The 24347-nt window shown below is 39.7% G+C and overlaps 1 protein-coding gene across 5 annotated transcripts in view; it reads left to right on the forward strand.

Moving 5' to 3' along the window:
* LOC110454739 (sodium- and chloride-dependent glycine transporter 2-like) overlaps nucleotides 1–22719 on the forward strand; it is a 44493-nt gene extending 21774 nt beyond the window's left edge. For 2 of the 5 annotated variants that reach the window (XM_021504421.1, XM_021504420.1), the window contains exons 4-13: nucleotides 1249–1381; nucleotides 2066–2200; nucleotides 3517–3620; nucleotides 7727–7851; nucleotides 8402–8514; nucleotides 17533–17661; nucleotides 18512–18611; nucleotides 20057–20157; nucleotides 20879–21049; nucleotides 21988–22718. In XM_021504421.1, coding sequence (XP_021360096.1) covers nucleotides 1249–1381; nucleotides 2066–2200; nucleotides 3517–3620; nucleotides 7727–7851; nucleotides 8402–8514; nucleotides 17533–17661; nucleotides 18512–18611; nucleotides 20057–20157; nucleotides 20879–21049; nucleotides 21988–22131 — 1255 coding nt within the window. In that variant the 3' untranslated portion in view covers nucleotides 22132–22718. Of the gene's footprint in view, nucleotides 1–1248; nucleotides 1382–2065; nucleotides 2201–3516; nucleotides 3621–7726; nucleotides 7852–8401; nucleotides 8515–17532; nucleotides 17662–18511; nucleotides 18612–20056; nucleotides 20158–20878; nucleotides 21050–21987 lie in introns of all 5 variants that reach the window. The other 3 variants (XM_021504418.1, XM_021504417.1, XM_021504419.1) reach the window with 2 other exon arrangements.
* Nucleotides 22720–24347: the final 1628 nt, after the last annotated feature.

Below are 24347 nucleotides of genomic sequence, written 5' to 3' on the forward strand. Positions count from 1 at the left end.
ATACTGAAGTGGAAATTCGTACAAAAATAAGTGTGATAATACCATAATTTTAACAGAGGTTTGAGAAATGCAAATCAACATTAAGGAGAGTCTCAAAATTAAAGCAGTTGTCTTCAAGTTCAAGTACTTTTAAACTTAACTTGAGGCTTACGGTTCATCGGTTCAAAATACAACATAACATATATACAGTAACACAAGAGTACAGCATATACTATTAATATGATCACCCTACTTTTGATACAATCAATAATATAACCATACAAAGTCCATATGCACCCAAACCCACTCATGAGCGCAAATATTGCATAGGTACGGCGCCAGTTGGGTGACGGGGTGGGGTGGGGTGCTACGGGGGAAGGGTCACGCGCCCCTCCTTCCCCATCCTGAGTTACCCACAGGCACCGGATGGGTGAGTCACTCAATCATGGTGGGGAAGGGGTGCGCACCTGATTATTGAGTGGGTGAGGTGCGGAAAGGGAGGGGCGCAACCACCTGACCAGTTAGGGCGGGAACCGGGAGTTAGGGGCGGGAACCATGAGTTAGGGGGCGGGAACCGGGAAATAATGACCCCCTGTCCATTTTTTCCTCAAGTCAAAGATTTAGCATGTAGGAATCCAGAAAATATCACAAATTAGTTCTCGTCCATGTAATAAGAAGTGAATATATCACAGAACCATCATAGACACTGATCGTGATCAGAACTAAAACAGGACAGGTCATTACGATACCTACCACGGAGGAATTGACATACTACGGCGTTGTTTGTTAACCCGATGGGGCGGGAGGTTATAGATGGAAAGGGGGGAGAAAGGGGACGGGAGGTGGGATGAAGGGGGCGGGTGATGGAAGATGAAGACCGCTCTTCAACTTTTTAAAAAAACCGGATGCAAAATTTCTATTATAATTCCGTTCTCAATGACAGTTTATAAATTCGGAATTTCAGAAAACATAGTAAAATGACTATAAGTAACGGTAACCCATACTGGATTGGTGTAGGGTACCGTACAGTCAATCAGAAAAATCACGCTCGACTCGGGTTCTTTAGATATTTAATCTAAATTATATTATCAATATTTTTCTCATACAAATTATTATTGCCATTTATTAGCGCTATTTATTTATATATATATATAATATGTAAAGATGGATTTTCGAAACGGGGGGGCGCGCGCCCGGCGCGCCGGGCCTAGATCCGCCCTTGGTTTAATTGTATCTGACTAAATAAAAGTTTTTATATATTCCTACCAGGTACAAAGTGTTGGACATATCCTCTGGTTTTGATGACGTCGGCTCCATCAAGGGTCACTTGGCCTTGTGTCTGTTAATAGCCTGGATCGTTGTCTACCTGTGTGTCATAAAGGGTATTAGGTCTACAGGCAAGGTAAGAATCACACGAGTGTCTCTCCGTGCTGTACATAAACAAGAGGACATGGTTTACTGCCAATTTATATAAGAAACACAACATTGTATGTATACCCATAAAGGGACGATTTCTAGTGGCAATGTGACAAAATTAAATATGATATGTATATGTATGGATGGGACCATTTTTACTGGCTAGATAAGGAAGACTTTCTTGTCTGTACGTCTATCATTGTGGAACAAGGTTTGGTTGATAAAAAGGTAACTAACGTATAATCATCAGACTGACTGTTGACACCACACAGCCCGTATTTTTCGATAATGTATACCGTATAATGTGATACCAGTGCCTCCTGATCCCCGGACATGTAACAGGTGGTATTTATGACCACCGCGCTCCCGTACCCCCTTACTCACCGTCATCTTCGTCTACAGTTTCAAACTTCTATTATCTGACAGGTGGCTTTGTGACAGCCACGTTCCAATACCTTCTACTCATTGTCATCCTCGTCTCAATTTTCTATTTACGTTACATGTTGTGTGTTTGACAGACATGCTCCCACACCTTCTTTTCACCGTCATCCTAGTACCCGGGCTTCACACTTCTGTTTACCTTGCTGATGGCGTGTGTGAAAGTAAAGCTACAATATCTCCTACTCACCGTCGCCTCGTTCCCAATCTCATAATTCTGTTTATGTTACAGGTTGTGTACGTGACAGCCACGCTTCCATACATTCTACTCACCGTCATCCTTATTCGCAGTCTTACACTTCCGGGCGCCATTGATGGAGTTATCTTTTTCGTAAAACCCGACTTCCCGTCGCTTTTGAATATACAGGTACATGTACAGATTTAATTATGAAAAAAAATGATGGGTATATATACGTGTTTTAGCGGCGTTAGGTAACCCAACTCACTAGGGCATACTAATGTGATATCATGGTAAAGTGATGTAGAATTCGGAGAATAAATAATACAAAACTAATGACCTATATTTACGATACTGTTGTTGGTAAGGCAGAAGACATGCACTCGTTACGTTTGACCTAGATTTACGATACTGTTGTTGGTTAAGCAGAAGACATGCACTCGTTACGTTTGACCTAGATTTACGATACTATTGTTGGTTAAGCAGACGACATGCACTCGTTACGTTTGACCTAGATTTACGATACTGTTGTTGGTAAAGCAGAAGACATGCACTCGTTACGTTTGACCTAGATTTACGATACTGTTGTTGGTAAAGCAGAAGACATGCACTCGTTACGTTTGACCTAGATTTACGATACTGTTGTTGGTAAAGCAGAAGACATGCACTCGTTACGTTTGATCTAGATTTACAATACTGTTGTTGGTAAAGCAGAAGACATGCACTGGTTACGTTTGACCCAGATTTACGATACTGTTGTTGATAAAGCAGAAGACGTGCACTCGTTACGTTTGATCTAGATTTACAATACTGTTGTTGGTAAAGCAGAAGACATGGATTCGTTACGTTTGACCTAGATTTACAATACTGTTGTTGGTGAGGCAGAAGACATGCACTCGTTACGTTTGGTCTAGATTTACAATACTGTTGTTGGTAAAGCAGAAGACATGGACTCGTTACCTTTGACCTAGATTTACGATACTGTTGTTGGTAAAGCAGAAGACATGGATTCGTTACGTTTGACCTAGATTTACGATACTGTTGTTGATAAAGCAGAAGACATGCACTCGTTACGTTTGATCTAGATTTACGATACTGTTGTTGGTAAAGCAGAAGACATGCACTGGTTACGTTTGACCTAGATTTACGATACTGTTGTTGGTAAAGCAGAAGACATGCACTCGTTACGGAACACGTTTTATTTCATCATTGTATTATATGTCTTCATGCTAATCTTTCCTTGTCATATAATGCACTAGTTTTATCGGTTTTGTGTTCGAATGACGGTTTTGTCGATCCTTCGGTATTTTCTGGTTGTTTATTGTGAAAAGGTGATGTAGAATATGCGGTAAATTGATACAAGATAATTTAATATTATAAAGTTTTAGCTCAATGTTTGTTTTTGAAGTAAAGATAGCAATGCTTTTTTTTCGGTAGTAGACGATGAGTACACACATTCATTAAAAGAGAACCAGTAGAAATGTAACAAAACAGTTGTGTTATAGGTATGGCTGGAGGCGGCTATCCAGGTCTTCTACTCGGTCGCCATGGGCTGGGGAGTCCTCATCACTCTGTCAAGTTTCAACAAATTCAACAATAACTGTTATAGGTAAAGAAAACAATGAATAAAAGGCAATTACTAACTGGCATAGGTCAGACAGCACGGCTAATTAGATATATTTTAACAATACATTACAGGAAAATTAACACTCACTATAAAAAAAACTTCGGTTATAATATTTATATCCTACATACATTTGACCGACTCTAACAGGAATGAGGGGTATATACATTCTATCTGAGGGTGTGGTATTCCGAGTCAGACCCGAGACTTGCAATTCCTGTAGGCACAGTCAAAATTACTAAATGTACCTATACTACACTGCACAAATATTGCTGTTGCAGAGACGCGTCCGTTTTGACTATGTAAGGCTTGCTATACAATGCGGCATACCTTGTTGATGCAGACACGTGGTCCGATTGACTTTGTTAGGATTGTTAATAATAATAACAATAATAGTATTCGACTTTTATACAGCGCCCTATATTATTTGTAAAATTACTTTTAAGCGCTTTACAACATATGGATAATAGTATTAGTTATAATTGTGAAACAAAGATGGCTTACATCCACCATTATATATTAAGCAAGAAGATAATCATTGCAATGTGCACATAAATGAATAAATTAAGGGTGGTATTTACATGACGTCTGTGAAAATACTCGGAAATGCAGACGTGAAGAGGTGAGATTTGATATGTAAGCTATTCTGAAACGTGGCTGAAACCCTCCCAAAGCTTCGGTTTCCATAGGTCACAGTACGAGCTTTTGGGACACACACTAATGATTCTGACCCCGACCACAGTGATCGTGACGGCTGATACAGGGTAACAAGCTGCTGTAAGGACTGAGGAGCTGTTCCTTTCAGTGTCTTGTATGTGTAAACCAAAATTTTGCGACCTGTATCGTACAGGTACATGTAACCAGTGCAACGAATAAAGCACAGGTATGATGAGTTATCTCTTTCGAGTACAAGTAACCAGCCGTGCTGCAGTGTTCTAGACCATCTGCAGACGACTAGTGAGTTTGTCAGATATACCACAGAGCAGGGCTTTGCCCTAATCTAGCCGAGAGGTAATAAGTGAATGCACCAAAATCTTGCATGCATCTGCAGTTACAAACTGCCGGATACAGCCGATGTTTCTGATCTGGTAGTAACAGAATTTGGCAATAGCGTTCACTTGTTTCTCCATGTTCAGTGCACTATCAAAATATACCCCTATGTTTTTAACAGCTGGGACAGTATCAATAGTTCTGGCACCGACCTTGAGCAGGAGAGCCATTGTTTGCTGACGCTTTGGGGAAAAGACTATTAGTTACGTAAGATTTAGCATGTTGCCGTTCGTCCAGGTACTGATATCTGTCAGGCAAGCTTCCAGACTTTCTGAAATTGTATCAAAACTGTCCTGTGAATTGATGACCATGTAAATTTTTGTGTTATCAGCATAGCAATGATAGCGAAGGCGATTGCGATAACAAATCTCTCCTACTGGTTTGGAGTACAGGCAATATTTTCGTGGTCCTAACACCGACCCTTGACTAACCCCGAATTCCAGTACTTTGTCATATGAGGTGGTAGATCCTATGGCAACACACTGTCGTCGTTCACTCAGATAAGAGTACTCAAGGCTTTTATGAAGTATGCCATGGTCGATGACGGCAAATGCAGCTGACAAGTCGAGCAAGACAAGCACCGCTCTGCACTTGTTATCCAATGCAGAAGCTATGTCAGTATGTACACATAGGAGGGCCGTCTCAGTAGAGTGTCCCATGCGTTAGGCCGATTGAAGGTTGTCATTGAGACTGTTTGCATGAAAATGAACCTCTAGACGCCGGGACACAACCTTCTCTAAGATCTTAGACAGAAAAGGCAGATTTTATACTAGGCGATAGTTCTTTAACTTCTCCTTGTCCATTCCAGGTTTCTTCAATAATGGTCTAACATGTGCCTTCCTGAAACACAATTGAACCTTTGACTCAGCCAATGATTTGTTCATGATTGAAGTATTCAAAAGAAACAGTGCTTTAAGACATTGCTGTCTGTAGGCAGTGAATCAAACCCACAGGACTTCGATTGCGAGGTCATTATGATATTGCTCAACTCCTCCTAAATTGTTGGTGAAAGCTTTGTCAATGGTTCCCCATCAAATTCAGTGTCAGCAGACATTACATAGAGGTCACTTCGGAAATGTTCTACCTGATCGAGCTGATTTCATTAAGAAACTAATCTCTGAGCTTCTTTTTCAGAATAACCGCTTGGCAGGATGATTTCACCTTTCTGACCCATTCGATTTTTGGTCAGTCTGAAAAGCTGTCTGTGGTCCTTACCACATTCTTCGATTCTTTCAAAATAATAAACCTTCTTTGATTAAATGAGAAGTGAACCAATTAGCCGACATTGTTCCCTTTGAATCTGTTGGTGAACGGTTAATTTGGTCCTTCGCTACTGTCTCTCTGCTTTTCTGCGGTTTCGTTTTCCTACGCGGACATTTTCATTATACCACGGGGCATTCGGTCTCACAGTTATCATCTTAGTCTGTAGAGGTGCGTGGTTTTCTATAAGGGCTTCTATACTAGATGTGTATGCTTCAACAAGATCACCAACCCCGCCTTCAGTAGTTTGAAGGGCAGAAGAAGACTGAATGTCATTGTTAAAATTTGATATTGAAATTTCACGGCATTTCCGGAGGCTCACTTCTTTCCTTGCACGATCTGGCTTTTTATAATTCAGTGTTGCGTGGACAGCAAGATGATCACCAGCTTGGTTCCCCTTCAACAATCACTGAAATCACTGAAATCACTGAAATTGCTCTATTAATGACCGAGTTATCTTGCCTTGTTATGACCACATCCAGTGTGTGGCCATGAGTGTGTGTAACTACTATCACATGCTGAATCAGACCCCTGGAATCTAGTAGACCAGAGAACTGGCGAGCATCAACATAACATAGATCGTAGAAGTGAAAATTTAGATTACCAATGATTATAATCTCTTGTGGTACAACAACTTTGTGGTCTAAAAAGGTAGACCACACATCAAAAAACACTCTATTTCGGAAAGCATTCTGTTTAGATGGAAGAGGCCTGTAAATGATAAACAATCTAAATTGTTTGACAGATCAAGTCATGTGCTCAAAGTGTGTGTGTTTACATCATCATCGCTGGAAGAGAGATGTCTCACACTTAGGTTTTTCTTAAACAGAACAGCCAAACAGCCACCCCGCCACCACGTTTGCCGAGTCGTTACGAGAATGCACAATAGTGTTGATTCCTGATACTTCTGTAAGTGCAGTGTGTCCCTGCAAGAACGTGTGCGACGCGGACAGACCATTTGGAGGTTATCAGTGTTCAGGCCCGAGTGGATACAACCACTGGTTCCGTTTGATGTAACACCGATAACACTTGGTATTCGCGATCGCTTACCAGCACCCTTTCCCGCCCGTGTCCCACGTCTTGTACGCAAATATTTTTCCTAATTGGATTTCCTCCAAAAGATGTGTACTGATGTCATGGCTCACTGGTCAAAGTGCCAGGAGAACATATCGACTATAATTAAACATGTATGAATGTGATATCAACCTCCGATGATGGACGAAAATATCTCAATATGGAGATTCACAATGCTGCAGGGGGTTCCCGCATTAGTCGCCTCTTATGTGGCATGTACTGAGATGATATATATCAAAAATGATCCTATAACTTCTAGCATTTACAACATAAGCGGAACAACAACAAAAACAGTAGTGCAGCAGTACAAAGGGTCTAGAAGAACATATCTACCGAATTTCTTATTCTGATTCCGATTCTGGAATGGGCCTCACATAAACTTTTCGTTAAGAAAAAAATTGGTAAAATGATATCAGAAGGTAAAGCTTGATTTGAGAGTACTACTATTTTGAACTGTTATAAAGAACCATTAAGTCAGAAAATAATAATGATATTGATCTTAAGTAGTATTAATTATTTACAGTTAAATCTAAAAAAAATATTGCAGGCCTGCTGTCGGTCACACATTAGTGCCTCTTCCGATAACAGGAAATGACAAACTTGTGACAAGCTGTCTCATACAGATCGAAATAATATACATGTACATTGTGACTTTATCAGGATTTTTTATAATACATACATTGTGAAATAAATATATATTGTTGTAGAGACGCGTTCCTGCTGACACTGGCGGGAGAAGGGACAAGTATATTTGCTGGATTTGTCATCTTCTCGGCTCTCGGATTCATGGCCCACAAGGCCAACGTCTCCATAGTAGAAGTGGCCAAGTCTGGTACGAATCCTAATACATTTAGTTACAAAAAAAACACATAATATTACCCTCGGAAGGGGTTGTGCAGTGAAAGAGTACGGACCGAGTCTGTTCCTTGCACTTTATGATACAGTTAAAGTATACAATGCGTATACCTAGTTTACCAGAGTATACACAATGTTTTGGTAACTGTATTGTTGAGCTCTTTTACGTCCCAAAAACCATTTTTCAAAAGACAACTTGAGATGATTCACCAGTAGTATAATGAGTCACGAAATGCACATTTACTAGTTCGAACTTGTTTAAACATATATGGAGAAAAGGTTATGTGCAAACAGAAATTTGAAATGAACAGAGATTGTAGACTGCCCGTTTTCACAAAGTAAACCCTGACAGAAATATCTGGACTAGGTGGTTATCTTGACCAGTGTCTTCATCGTATTTCTATTTTGCATCACAATACATTCCCTGTTAAACTTGTTCTCTGTATGCCTCATCATAAACCCTGCAAACTACAGAAGTTGTCATCATATCCGATTGTTTGTTAAAGTGAAGCGCTCTTTCTGCACAGGTCCTGGCCTAGGGTTCGTGGCATATCCCGAGGCTCTGTCACAGATGCCATTTCCAAACTTCTGGTCCGTCCTCTTCTTTCTTGCAATGTTCACAGTGGGACTTGATAGCCAGGTAATATTACAATGTTCGCAGTGGGACTTGATAGCCAGGTAATGCTAGAATGCTCACAGTGGGACTTGATAGCCAGGTAATATTACAATGTTCACAGTGGTACTGGATAGCCAGGTAATATTACAATGTTCACAGTGGGACATGATAGCCAGGTAATATTACAATGTGCACAGGGAGACTGGATAGCCAGACAATATTACAATGTTCACAGAGGGACTGGATAGCCAGGTAATATTACATTGTCCACAGTCGGACTGGATAGCCAGGTAATATTACAATGTTCACAGTGTGACTGGATAGCCAGACAATATCACAATGTTCACAGTGGAACTGGATAGCCAGGTAATGCTAGAATGTTCACAGGGGGACTTGATAGCCAGGTAATATTACAATATTGACAGTGGGAGTGGATAGCCAGGTAATATTACAATTTTCACAGGGGGACTGGATAGCCAGGTAATATTATAATGTTCACAGTGGGACTGGATAGAAAGGTAATGCTAGAATGTTCACAGTGGGCCTGGATAGCCAGGTAATATTACATTTTCCACAGACGGACTGGATAGACAGGTAATATTACAATGTCCCCAGTGGGACTGGATAGCCACGTAATATTACAATGTTAACAGTGGGACTGGAGAGCCAGATAATAACCAGGTAATATTACAATGTTCACGGTGGGACATGATAGCCAGGTAATATCACAATGTGCACAGGGAGACTGGATAGCCAGACAATATTACAATGTTCACAGTGGGGCTTGATAGCCAGGTAATATTACAATATTAACAGAGGGACTCGATAGCTAGATACTATTACAATGTTCACAGTGGGACTACATAGCCAGGTAATATTACAATGTGCACAGTGGGACTGGATAGCCAGGAAATGCTAGAATGTTCACAGTGGGACTGGATAGAAAGGTAATGCTAGAATGTTCACAGGGTGACTGGATAGCCAGGTTATATTACAATGTTCACAGAGGGACTGGATAATAATATTACAATGTTCACAGTGTGACTGGATAAGCAGACAATATTAAAATGTTCACCGGGGGACTTGATAGCCAGATAATGCTAGAATCTTCACAGTGGGACTTGATAGCCAGGGAATATTACAATGTTCACATTGGGACTGGATAGCCAGGGAATGCTAGAATGTTCACAGGGGGACTTGATAGCCAGGTTATATTACAATGTTCACAGAGGGACTGGATAATAATATTACAATGTTCACAGTGGAACTGTATAGACAGATAATATTACAATGTTCACAGTTGGACTTGATAGCCAGGTAATATTACAATATTAACAGAGGGACTCGATAGCTAGATACTATTACAATGTTCACAGTGGGACAGGATAGCCAGGTAATATTATAATGTTCGAAGTGGGACTGGATAGCCAGGTAATATTGATAGCCAGATAATATTACAATGTTCACAGTGTGGGACTGGATAGCCAGGTAATTCTAGAATGTTCACAGTGGGACTTGATAGCCCGGTAATATTACAACGTTCACAGTGGTACTGGATAGCCAGGTAATATTACTAACAATGTTCCAGTGGGACTTGATAGCCAGATAATATTACAATGTTCACAGTGGTACTGGATAGCCAGGTAATATTACATTGTTCACAGTCGGACTGGATAGCCAGGTAATATTGATAGCCAGATAATATTACAATGTTCACAGTTGGACTTGATAGCCAGGTAATATTACAATATTCACAGAGGGACTGGATAGCCAGGTAAAATTACAATGTTCACAGTGTGACTGGATAAGCAGACAATATTAAAATGTTCACCGGGGGACTTGATAGCCAGATAATGCTAGAATCTTCACAGTGGGACTTGATAGCCAAGTAATATTACAATGTTCACAGTGGGACGTGATAGCCAGGTAATGCTAGAATGTTCACAGGGGGACTGGATAGCCAGGTTATATTACAATGTTCACAGAGGGACTGGATAGCCAGGTAATATTACAATGTTCACATTGGGACTGGATAGCCAGGTAATGCTAGAATGTTCACAGTGGGACTTGATAGCCAGGTAATATTACAATGTTCACAGAGGGACTGGATAGCCAGGTAATGCTAGAATGTTCACAGTGGGACTGGATAGCCAGGTAATATTACAATGTTCACAGTGGGACTTGATAGCCAAGTAATGCTAAAATGTTCATAGTGAGACTGGATAGCCAGGTAATATTACAATGTTCACAGTGGGAGTGGATAGCCAGGTAATATTACAATGTCCACAGTGGGACTGGATAGCCAGGTATTATTACAATGTTCACAGAGGGACTGGATAGCCAGGTAATATTAAAATGTTCACAGTGGGACTGGATAGCCATGTAATGCTAAAATGTTCACAGTGGGACTGGATAGCCAGTTAATATTACAATGTTCACAGTGGAACTGGATAGCCAGGCAATATTACAATGTTCACAGTGGGACTGGATAGCCAGGGAATATTACAATGTTCACAGTGGGACTTGATAGCCAGGTAATATTACAATGTCCACAGTGGGACTGGAGAGGCAGATAATATTACAATGGTAACAGTGGGACTTAATAGCCAGGTAATATAACAACATTCACAGTGGCACAGGATAGCCAGGTTATACTACAATGTTCACAGTGGGACTGGATAGCCAGGTAATATTACAAATTATAATGTTCACAGTGGGACTCGATAGCCAGGTAATGCTAGAATGTTCATATTGGGACTTGATAGCGAGGTAATATTACAATGTTCACAATGGGACTGGATAGCCAGGTAATACTAGAATGTTCACAGTGGGACTTGATAGCCAAGTAATATTACAATGTTCACAGGGAGACTGGATAGCCAGGTAATATTAAAATGTTCACAGTGGGACTGGATAACCAGGGAATGCTAGAATGTTCACAGTGGGACTGGATAGCCAGGTAATGCTAGAATGTTCACATTGGGACTTGATAGCCAGGTAATATTACAATGTTCACAGTTGGACTGGATAGCCAGGGAATGCTAGAATGTTCACATTGGGACTTGATAGCCAGGTAATATTACAATGTTCACAGTGGGACTGGATAGCCAGGTAATGCTAGAATGTTCACAGTGTGACTGGATAACCAGACAATATAACAATGTTCCAGTGGGACTTGATAGCCAGATAATGCTAGAATCTTCACAGTGGGACTTGATAGCCAGGTAATGCTAGAATGTTCACAGTGTGACTGGATAGCCAGACAATATTACAATGTTCACAGTGGGACTTGATAGCCAAGTAATATTACAATGTTCACAGGGAGACTGGATAGCCAGGTAATATTACAATGTTCACAGTGGGACTGGATAGCCAGGTAATATTACAATGTTCACAGTGGGACTTGATAGCCAGGTAATATTATAATGTTCACAGTGGGACTTGATAGCCAGGTAATGCTAGAATGTTCACAGTGGGACTGGATAGCCAGGTAATATTACAATGTTCACAGCGGGACTCGATAGCCAGGTAATATTACAATGTTCACATTGGGACTGGATAGCCAGGTAATGCTAGAATGTTCACAGTGGGACTTGATAGAAAGGTAATATTACAATGTTCACAGAGGGACTGGATAGCCAGGTAATATTACAATTTTCACATTGGGACTGGATAGCCAGGTAATGCTTGAATGTTCACAGTGGGACTGGATAGCCAGGTAATATTACAATGTTCACAGAGGGACTGGATAGCCAGGTAATATTACAATTTTCACATTGGGACTGGATAGCCAGGTAATGCTTGAATGTTCACAGTGGGACTGGATAGCCAGGTAATATTACAAAGTTCACAGTGGGACTTGATAGCTAGGTAATATTACACTGTTCACAATGTGACTGGATAGCCAGGTAATATTGATAGCCAGATAATATTACAATGTCCACAGTGGGACTTGATAGCCAGATAATGCTAGAATCTTCACAGTGGGACTTGATAGCCAGATAATGCTAGAATCTTCACAGTGGGACTTGATAGCCAGATAATGCTAGAATCTTCACAGTGGGACTTGATAGCCAGATAATATTACAATGTTCAATATTCACAGTGGGACGTGATAGCCAGGTAATATCACAATGTCCACAGTCGGACTGTATAGCCAGGTAATATTACAATTTTCACATTGGGACTGGATAGCCAGGCAATGCTTGAATGTTCACAGTGGGAACTGGATAGCCAGACAATATTACAATGTTCACAGAGTGACTGGATAGTCAGGTAATATTACAATTTTCACATTGGGACTGGATAGCCAGGTAAGGATAGCCAGGTAATATTACAAAGTTCACAGTGGGACTTGATAGCCAGGTCATATTACAATGTCCACAGTGGTACTTGATAGCCAGGTAATGCTAGAATGTTCAAATATTACAATGTCCACAGGGGGGCTGGAGAGGCAGATAATATTACAATGGTAACAGTGGGACTTAATAGCCAGGTAATATTCTAAATTCACAGTGGCACAGGATAGCCAGGTAATATTACACTGTTAACAGTGGGACTGGATAGCCAGATAATATTACAATGTCCACAGGGGGGCTGGAGAGGCAGATAATATTACAATGGTAACAGTGGGACTTAATAGCCAGGTAATATTCTAAATTCACAGTGGCACAGGATAGCCAGGTAATATTACAATATTAAAAGTGGGACTGGATAGCCAGATACCATTACAATGTTCACAGTGGGACGGGACTTGATAGCCAGGTAATCTTACAATGTTCACAGTGGGACGGGACTTGATAGCCAGGTAATATTACACTGTTAACAGTGGGACTGGATAGCCAGATACCATTACAATGTTCACAGTGGGAATTAATAGCCAGGTGATATTACAATGTTCACAGTGGAACTGTATAGACAGAAGATAGCCAGGTAATATTACAATGTGCACAGGGAGACTGGATAGCCAGTTAATATACAATGTCCACAGTCGGGCTGTATAGCCAGGTAATATTACAATGTGCACAGGGAGACTGGATAGCCAGGTAATATTGCAATGTTCACAGTGGGACTTGATAGCTAGGTAATATTAAAATGTTCAAAGTGGGACTGGATAGACAGGTAATATTACAATGTTCAACAGGGGGACTGGATAGCCAGGTAATATTGCAATGTTCACAGTGGGACTGGATTTCCAGGTAATATTACAATGTTCATAGTGGAACTGGATAGCCAGGTAATGCTAAAATGTTCACAGTGGGACTGGATAGCGAGGTAATATTACAATGTTCACACTGGGACTTGATAGCCAGGTAATATTACATTGTTCACAGTGCGACTTGATAGACTGGATAGACAGGTAATATTACAATGTCCACAGTCGGACTGTATATCCAGGTAATATTACAATGTCCACAGGGAGACTGGATAGCCAGTTAATATACAATGTCCACAGTCGGGCTGTATAGCCAGGTAATATTACAATTTTCACATTGGGACTGGATAGTCAGGTAATGCTTGAATGTTCACAGGGGGGCTGGATAGCCAGGTAATATTAAAATGTTCACAATGGGACTGGATAGCCAGGAAATTTTACAATGATCACAGTGGGTCTTGATAGCTAGGTAATATTAAAATGTTCAAAGTGGGACTGGATAGACAGGTAATATTACAATGTCCACAGGGGGGCTGGAGAGGCAGATAATATTACAATGGTAACAGTGGGACTTAATAGCCAGGTAATCTAACAACATTCACAGTAGCACAGGATAGCCAGGTTATACTACAATGTTCACAGTGGGACTAGATTGCCAGGTAATATTACAATATTAACAGTGGGACTCGATAGCTAGATACTATTACAATGTCCACAGTGGGACTGGAGAGGCAGATAATATTACAATGGTAACAGTGGGACTTAATAGCCAGGTAATATTTCACATTGGGACTGGATAGCCAGGGGATTTTAAATGTTCACAGTGGGACTTGATAGCCAGATAATACTAGAATCTTCACAGTGGGACTTGATAGCCAGGTCATATTACAATGTCCACAGTGGGACTTGATAGCCAGATAATGCTAGAATCTTCACAGTGGGACTTGATAGCTAGGTAATATTACCATGTTCACAATGTGACTGGATAGCCAGGGAATATTACAATTTTCACATTGGGACTGGATAGTCAGGTAATGCTTGAATGTTCACAGGGGGGCTGGATAGCCAGGTAATATTAAAATGTTCACAATGGGACTGGATAGCCAGGTAATGCTAAAATGTTCACAGTGGGACTGGATAGACAGGTAATATTACAATGTTCACAATGTCACTGGATAGCCAGGTAATATTACTAACAATGTTCCAGTGGGACTTGATAGCCAGATAATATTACAATGTCCACAGGGAGACTGGATAGCCAGACAATATTACAATGTTCACAGCGGGACTGGATAGCCAGGTAATCTAGGTAATATTACAAGGTTCACAGTAGGACTGGATAGCCAGGTAATATTACATTGTTCACAGTGCGACTTGATAGACTGGATAGACAGGTAATATTACAATGTCCACAGTCGGACTGTATATCCAGGTAATATTACAATGTTCACAGAGGGACTGGATAACCAGGGAATATTACAATTTTCACATTGGGACTGGATAGTCAGGTAATGCTTGAATGTTCACAGTTGGACTGGATAGCCAGGTAATATTGCAATGTTCAGAGTGGAACTGGATAACCAGGTAATATTACAATGTTCCCAATGTGACTGGATAGCCAGGGAATATTAAAATGTTCACAATGGGACTGGATAGCCAGGGAATGCTAGAATGTTCACAGTGGGACTGGTTAGCCAGGTAATATCACAATGTTCACAGTGGGACTTGATAGCTAGGTAATATTAAAATGTTCAAAGTGGGACTGGATAGACAGGTAATATTACAATGTCCACAGTCGGACTGTATATCCAGGTAATATTACAATGTCCACAGTGGTACTTGATAGCCAGGTAATGCTAGAATGTTCACAGTGGGACTTTATAGAAAGGGCATATTACAATGTTCACAGAGGGACTTGATAGCCAGGTAATCTTACAATGTTCACAGTGGGACAGGATAGCCAGGTAATATTACAATGTCCACAGTCGGACTGTATATCCAGGTAATATTACAATGTTCAGAGTGGAACTGGATAACCAGGTAATATTACAATGTTCAACAGGGGGACTGGATAGCCAGGTAATCTAGGTAATATTACAAGGTTCACAGTGGGACTGGATAGGGAGGTAATATTACAATGTTCACGGTGGGACTGGATAGCCAGGTAATATTACAATGTTCACAGTGGGTCTTGATAGCTAGGTAATATTACAATGTTCACAATGTGACTGGATAGCCAGGTAATATTACAATGTTCACAGTGGGACAGGATAGCCAGGTAATATTACAATGTCCAAAATCGGACTGTATATCCAGGGAATATTACAATGTTTACAGTGGGACTGGATAGCCAGGAAATATTACAATATTCACAGTGGGACTAGATAGCCAGGTAATATTACAATATTCACAGTGGGGCTGGATAGCCAGGTAATATTACAATATTCACAGTGGGACTAGATAGCCAGGTAATATTACAATATTCACAGTGGGACTGGATAGCCAGGGAATATTGCAATGTTCAGAGGGGAACTGGATAGCCAGGGAATATTACAATGTTCACAGGGAGACTGGATAGTCAGGGAATATTACAATGTCCACAGTCGGACTGTATAGCCAGGTAATATTACAATATTCACAGTGGGGCTGGATAGCCAGGTAATATTACAATATTCACAGTGGGACTGGATAGCCAGGTACTATTACAATGTTCACAGTGGGACTGGATAGGCAGGGAATATTACAATGTTCACAGTGGGACTTGATAGCCAGGTAATGCTAGAATGTTTACAGTGGGACTGGATAGCCAGGGAATATTAAAATGTTCACAATGGGACTGGATAGCCAGGGAATATTGCAATGTTCAGAGGGGAACTGGATAGCCAGGGAATATTACAATGTTCACAGTGGGTCTGGATAGCCAGGTAATATTACAATATTCACAGTGGGACTGGATAGCCAGGTAATATTACAATGTCCAAAATCGGACTGTATATCCAGGTAATATTACAATGTTTACAGTGGGACTGGATAGCCAGGTAATATTACAATGTTCACAGTGGGACTGGATAGCCAGGTAATATTACAATGTTCACAGGGAGACTGGATAGTCAGGTAATATTACAATGTCCACAGTCGGACTGTATAGCCAGGTAATATTACAATGTTCACAGGGAGACTGGATAGTCAGGGAATATTACAATGTCCACAGTCGGACTGTATAGCCCGGTAATATTACAATGTTCACAGTGGGACTTGATAGCCAGGTAATATTACAATGTTCACAGGGAGACTGGATAGTCAGGTAATATTACAATGTTCACAGTGGAACTGTATAGACAGATAATATTACAATGTTCACAGTGGGACTTGATAGCCAGCTAATATTACAATGTTTTTCATGCGTCAAATTTATGAATGGTGTAAACTATATATATTAGTTCACGAAAATATTGTTTATAAAGGGGTTTATAGGCATTGATTTTAGAACAATTCAGCCATGGATTGTAATCGTTTTGAACTACAGCACTACTGATGAGTCCTAAAAGGTGTTTATATATACATTTATTTGAAGCATCATTTAAATATTCGTTGATGTCTTGCTCAGAAATATTTTGAACTGCACTGAGGTGCATGGATACTAAGATAGGACACAGATGGTACATGATAGACTCATTTACGTAAATAGGGTACAGGTGATATTAGTATAGTTAAATAGGGTACAGGAGATATGTATATACTTAAATAGGGTACAGGTGATACTAAGTTAATACAATGGGGACAGGAGATGCTAAAATATCAAAATAGGGTTCAGGAGTGGACACGACAGTGGCGAACCATATGTTCCATGTACTTGTGTATGTAACATGTGGCATATCCTATTCCAGTTTGCATTTACTGAAACTGTTTGTATCGTCTTCGAGGACTCCTTCCCCTTATTACGGAGAAGACGAGCTATCTTCAGAGCGTGCCTTGCTGTATGCGGATTCCTTCTTGGTCTTGCCTTTTGTACAGGGGTATGTATATGAATTTCAACCATCCAATATGTTGGGGCCTTCATTTGTTATACCCGCCATCATATAGAAAATGTAGCCCATATACCTTGTATGAATTAGTGAGTAATTTGTCACATAAGACTGTATTTTAGTAAAATTGAACGTAATATTAAGTTATATATTATGTAACAGCTTCCTCAATTGTCACCTGCCTTGTCGGTTCAACAATTTAATCGTAACTTGATGGATCTGATGAAAGACAACATCCGTTTGTTAATGTTGTCCGATGTTAAAGCTACTTAATACGGAAATATCACAGAGAAGCGTCACAGATTTAATGTATTTTCGTATAACCTAACAAAAAGATAACACCAAAATTGAAGATGTCGTATTCCGCCATGGTTGGCGCAGTATTTTGATTCCAACTTCCTATTGATTGAATTCGCTAAGGGATTCATATAGACTATAAGTTGGTATCAACACAGTTCATTGCTTATTTTACACAACTTGTCTCGTGGGCGTTTTGGCGATTTCAAATGAACATTAAAACAGATATGACTCCATTTTCACTACTATTTAGTGATAGTCGTAGAAATGCCTCACATTCCTGAGTTCCGTTTTATGATTTATTGGTTTGATTTTCAATGTTCACTTCTCTGGCAACAATGTCGATTTTGGTGATGTTGACCTCATATCTTTCAATTTATTCGGGAAGGTTTCTTTGGTGTTTAAACAGATTATGTGTAAATTCGATAGGTCTAAGATTCGTTTCAGACAGATCACGTGTCAACATATTATGTCAATGATTTTTATTATTGTAAATATTCTATTAACTGTGCCATTTCCCCTAACCAGTACTGTTTTACTACAGGGAGGTATATACCTGTTCCAACTTATCGACTGGTACTGTGCTGCTTTCTCGCCGATTCTCTTTACACTGATGGAGTGTATCACGATAAGTTGGGTATACGGTAAGTCTTTTTACTTATGGAGTGTGCCACGGTCAGCTGGGTGTATGGTAAGTATTTTACTAATGGAGTGTGTCACGGTCAGTTGGGTGTATGGTAAGTATTTTTACTGATGGAGTGTGTCACTGTCAGTTGGGTGTATGGTAAGTTTTTTTTACTGATGGAGTGTGTCACGGTCAGTTGGGTGTATAGTGAGTTTTCATACTGATGGAGTGTGTCACGGTCAGATGGGTGTATGGTAAGTTTTTTTTTACTGATGGAGTGTGTCACGGTCAGTTGTATGTATGGTAAGTAATTTTACTGATGGAGTGTGTCACGGTCAGTTTACTGACGGAGTATGTCACGGTCAGTTGGGTGTATGGTGAGTTTTTTTATACTGATGGAGTGTGTCACGGTCAGTTGGGTGTATGGTGAGTTTTTTTATACTGATGGAGTGTGTCACGGTCAGTTGGATGTATGGTAAGTAATTTTACTGATGGAGTGTGTCACTGTCCGTTGTGTGTATGGTAAGCATTTTTATTGATGGAGTGTGTGTCGGTCAGTTTGGTGTACGGTTAGTATTTTTACTGATGGAGTGTGTCACGGTCAGTTGTGTGTATGGTAAGTAATTTAACCGATGGAGTGTGTCACGGTCAGTTGGGTGTATGGTGAGTTTTTTTACTGATGGAGTGTGTCACGGTCAGTTGTGTGTATGGTAAGTAATTTAACCGATGGAGTGTGTCACGGTCAGTTGTGTGTATGGTAAGTAATTTTACTGATGGAGTGTGTCACTGTCAGTTGTGTGTATGGTAAGCATTTTTATTGATGGAGTGTGTGACGGTCAGTTTGGTGTACGGTTAGTATTTTTACTGATGGAGTGTGTCACGGTCAGTTGGGTGTATGGTAAGCATTGTTATTGATGGAGTGTGTGACGGTCAGTTTGGTGTACGGTTAGTATTTTTACTGATGGGGTGTGTCACGGTCAGTTGGGTGTATGGTAAGTATTTTTACTGGTGGAGTGTGTCACGGTCAGTTTGGTGTACGGTAAGTATTTTTACTGATGGAGTGTGTCACGGTCAGTTTGGTGCATGGTAAGTATTTTTACTGATGGAGTGTGTCACGGCCACTTAGATATATGGTAAATCTGTAACTGATAAAGTTCTACACCATTTATGAAACAGTTTATTTTAACGTATACAGTATTAATCTCTCTTGTTAGCCCGGATATTAATTATTTCAGGACTTTTACCAAATTGACAGAACAATTGATAAACAGTTATATCTAACCAGTATCTCTGCCAATAAATTGATGACATAAATGTCGATTGAAAGAAGTAAAAGTAGTAGAAATAGTATTATTGATAATGATGGTGGAGTAAATCACAAATCGTGTATTGTCTTTACCTTTGTTTTCGGAGGTGTATAGCGAGATACAAGGTTCGTTGATCACCAGGTTTTGATTCTAACAGGTGCTGAGAGGTTTTCCCGGGATATAGAAATGATGCTGGGCCGTCCTGTGCCTACATACATGAGGTTCTGTTGGTGCTTCCTGTCGCCTGTCTTGACATTGGTCAGTTATACCTCTTACAAATAAAGCATGTCGCCTTGGTCATTTATAACCTGTCTATATAATATGTCAACCAACCGCGTCATGAAATTGGTCATAACGGATTTATAATTGACGTGCTTTTGTTTATTGAGTATCATCAATCTAATACGAAGGGAAACGAATTCCATTTTATTTCAAATTACTTAATTTCCTTTGTTTTTATTCATTTTGATCTTAGTTTCTCTTTGCTGTCAGCTGATCGTCAACATTTTGCAGACAAATCACTCAAAATCCGAAGTAATTCAAATGGTTAACGCCGAAAGACGGAATAGTCGAACACATATGACTGGAACCTTGGAATAGCCTTTTTCTTAAATAAAGACATCTTGTCGTATATTTTAGATACTTTATCTTATTTAAATTGCTAAATTGTCATTTGCAACTGTACAAAGCTCGGTTTTGAGGTCATTTGTTGATGTCGAACACGAACTATACATGTCATGTTAATAGTGGCGGAGGAGAGATAACTCTCATTACATGAACCTGATGTTGCCATCTAATGTGATACTTATATAAGTATGTGCCCCTTACCAGGGACGTATAGTGAACTGTCCCTGCCCTTACCTAATCCTTCTGATCATGTATATTCAATTAAATCATTGTGAAACTAAAACTATCGTTATTGATCATACTCGAGTTAGTATTGAAAGTGTTTTATTAATACTCGATCTGCTGTTGACAGGGTTTGCTGATCACAAGCTTCCTCTCGTATGTACCCCCTACCTACGGGGACTACGTGTACCCACCGTTCGCCTCAGTGTTGGGCTGGCTGTTTGCTGTGATGCCTGTTGTCCCAGTGGTTGTTATAGGAGTTATCACATTATGGAGATCCCCGGGGGAAACATTTTATCAGGTTAGTGAGTGGTCCTTGTTTTTTTTACCGAGTGTATATTCTGTCTATGCCGTAATACTGTGATGGATAAAAACGGCGTGTAACGCAATGAAAAGACACTGATACATTGTATCACATGGATTAAAAGTAGAATCAGAATTGTAAACTGTCTCCTGTTCGAATTTTTTTTGAAAGCCTACCCAGCCGATTCTTTGGATACGTATAGTGCATCGTTTACAAGAACGCCTCTTTTCTGAAAATTTAAGACTGTTTCTCTCTAATTTCTAACCAATATCAACTGTGACATGTAAACTGTATAGTAGGGTAGGTTGTTATGTTACTACAGAGAAAAGGGAAATCAATTATCGTGAAATTGAAGTCGTAACCTTTGCGTTTGATAGTAAGGCAACCTTTCTGTAGGTAGTCAACAAAAAAAGGTGAGATCTTCTCAATGTCAGATTCGAGATTACTTACCGATAGTTTTCGAAGATGTTTTCACTCAGTTGCTGTGACTATCGATTCAGAACTGGTCATGTTTCGTCTCTAGAAAGTGTCAATCTGGTTATAAGTAGCATTTTTGGAACTATTGATTAGCTGATTCAACAACAAAGTCTTGTAAAAGAGTAGTTCGATAAATACAATGTGATCTAAGGTTACAGACATAACGATTAAACATAATTGCTTTTGTATTTATGTTTATGCAAATAATAAATAGCGTTGCTTCATTCTATTTTCATTGTTTTAATAATTGCAAAACACTTTGCCTGCAAAAACATCTAACAGTTCGACTAGTCCGAACGAGTATGTCTTTTACATCACGTCAAAGAAAACGTGCAAATAGGTTTACCGTACTATAACCAATAAAACAGTTGTAAATACTAGATTAGTGTCGTTTTAATGTTTATGTGTTTATGATTTCATCGTGTGTGTTGATGATTCTTTTGTGTGATTTTTTACAGAATTTGAAGAAGTCCTTGCAACCTTCGTCAGAGTGGGGTCCAGCGTCAGACCAGAAACCGTACAGCGCACTGGAACAGTGGCACCTGAATGGTTCATTTAAAGATAAGCTGCTGATAAACATTGGATACAGAAAGAAACGTTAGTATCTTTCAATAAATCGATACAGAAAGAAACATGATCAATTTCATCATAAACATTATCTACGTGAGTGAAACTAGATCATAAACATCAGCCACAGGACGGAAAACCGTCCTCAATAGGTTGTTACATACGTACATATACAAGTACATCGTCTTCGTCAGTGTTTCCTTCGTGCAGTGTAGCATGTCAATACAATATATGCTCCCCAGGGAGTTGAGAAAGATATTGGCTGGTTGCAAAGGCCCTATAACCACGGATAATAATTTGTGAACCGCTTTGAGACGACCTACGAACTAGGTTGTAATAAAGCGGTAAATAAGAGCCTCGAATTAGTGTTATCATTATTATTACAATGGAGAGTAAATCAAAGTATTTATGAAATATGACTTGTATCTTATCCATGATTTATTCATGTATTTGTGATTGGAAAAAAATGAAAACATTTAAGTACTAAGATATACAAAATATAAAAATGAAATAAACAAAATATAATCAGCGTTCTGAGTGTGAAAAAACTACCGATTCGAACCCGAAACTTCAAAATGCTAAATTATCGCTCTAACCGATTGGGCAACAGGAGGCACGGTAGTCTAATGGTAGGATACCGGGCTCGTGACCGAAGGGTTGCGGGTTCGCGTCACGGCAAGGCACTTTGTTGTATCCTTGAGCAAGATACTTGACTCCGCTTGTTCCAGTCTACTCAGCTGTAAATGAGTACGTGGATGGGCAGTGCTAGACTTTTTGAATGCTAGCTGTGAGCGCCGAAATGGCAGCACCGGCTGTATGCTCCCCAGGGAATTCCGAAAGATGTTGGCTAGTTGCAAAGGCCCTTTAACCACGGATCATAATTTGTGAACCGCTTTGAGACGACCTACGAACTAGGTTGTGATAACGAGGTATATAACAGCCTCGAGTTATTATTATCATTATTACAACCCTACCGATGGAAGTGTCCTGGCCAAATTGTTCTGCAGTTATATGTAACCGGCAGTTAAGGGGAGGTTACTGGGTATAGGACAGTAGTGGAGTGTGACAACGATCCTTAGGTCATACACAATTTACATGATGCGATTGTTTTGTAACAAAATATTTTAAAACATATCGTATTCATCTACAAAACTTCAATAATTTTTAACGAATCGCCGGGATATTCAAAATAAATTTGACTCAATTCTGTATCATTTAGAACACTTAGTATACACTATGGTACTTGTAATATACAACTGAAAGACATCACGTGAAAAGGCGTTTTTTTTAATGAATGTATGTATTGTATGCACTTCCTCTTATGTTACCTCGCTATCCCCATATTCATAGTCCGTTCCAAATGTCCAGTTTGACCACTTCAATTGTTCGGGAAAGCCCTGCTAAAAATAGCGCCGATAACGTCACCTGACTAGGCAGTAAACACAAGTTGTGCGAGCGAGATGAAACGGTTTCGAAAGGGGCCCCCAGAGAGGGGCCGTTAGGCAACTGCAATTTCTTACCGCACTATGAAACCAAGTTATATGATTTCTAAATCCGTATTCAAACTTATTGAACAGTAATTATTCATCATTAGAAGTTAATTGCACACTTGCCAATGTTCAGAATTTAAATTTATTTAGCTTTAAACATAAATTTATTGCCAATAAAATTAAACAAGGGATGGGGCACAAGTTTTTACAATTTATCACAGCCTTCTCCCGTCATACATTTACAATTAAATGTCAACAATGATAATTGGCATAAACATAAAGTAGATATATTTAAATATATATTGAATGTGGCCGGTACAGATGGTACGGGGCTAAACACCTTCCCTAACCCAAGGGACAAACCTTTCTGATTTTTTTTTTTATATATATTGCCGGGGCAGAGGAGGCCGGGTATTCATATTAGTACTAATTTAAATCTTGCATGTAAAATCAAAAATAATCGTTGAAATCAGCAATATAATTAAAACATACCATTTTATTGAACCCGGTAATATTATAAATTATGTAAATCGACGGACTTAGATAACACGTATCTCGGTGACCCAGAAAATACGCCGTGGGCCAGCACAACAGTTATCCCTTGGAGGGCCTCATGGCAAAATCAAACTAACCAGTCACTTATCCCTTCCTTTCGCATAAACCACTGTATAATCATAGAAACACAAAGTAAACTCTCTCCAATATATGCCCATTAACATATTAAACTAAGTTCATCTGTGTTCAAACTCAGACAAAGATAC

Source organism: Mizuhopecten yessoensis, unplaced genomic scaffold, assembly GCF_002113885.1.
Source record: "Mizuhopecten yessoensis strain PY_sf001 unplaced genomic scaffold, ASM211388v2 scaffold8039, whole genome shotgun sequence".
Lineage (NCBI taxonomy): Eukaryota > Metazoa > Mollusca > Bivalvia > Pectinida > Pectinidae > Mizuhopecten > Mizuhopecten yessoensis.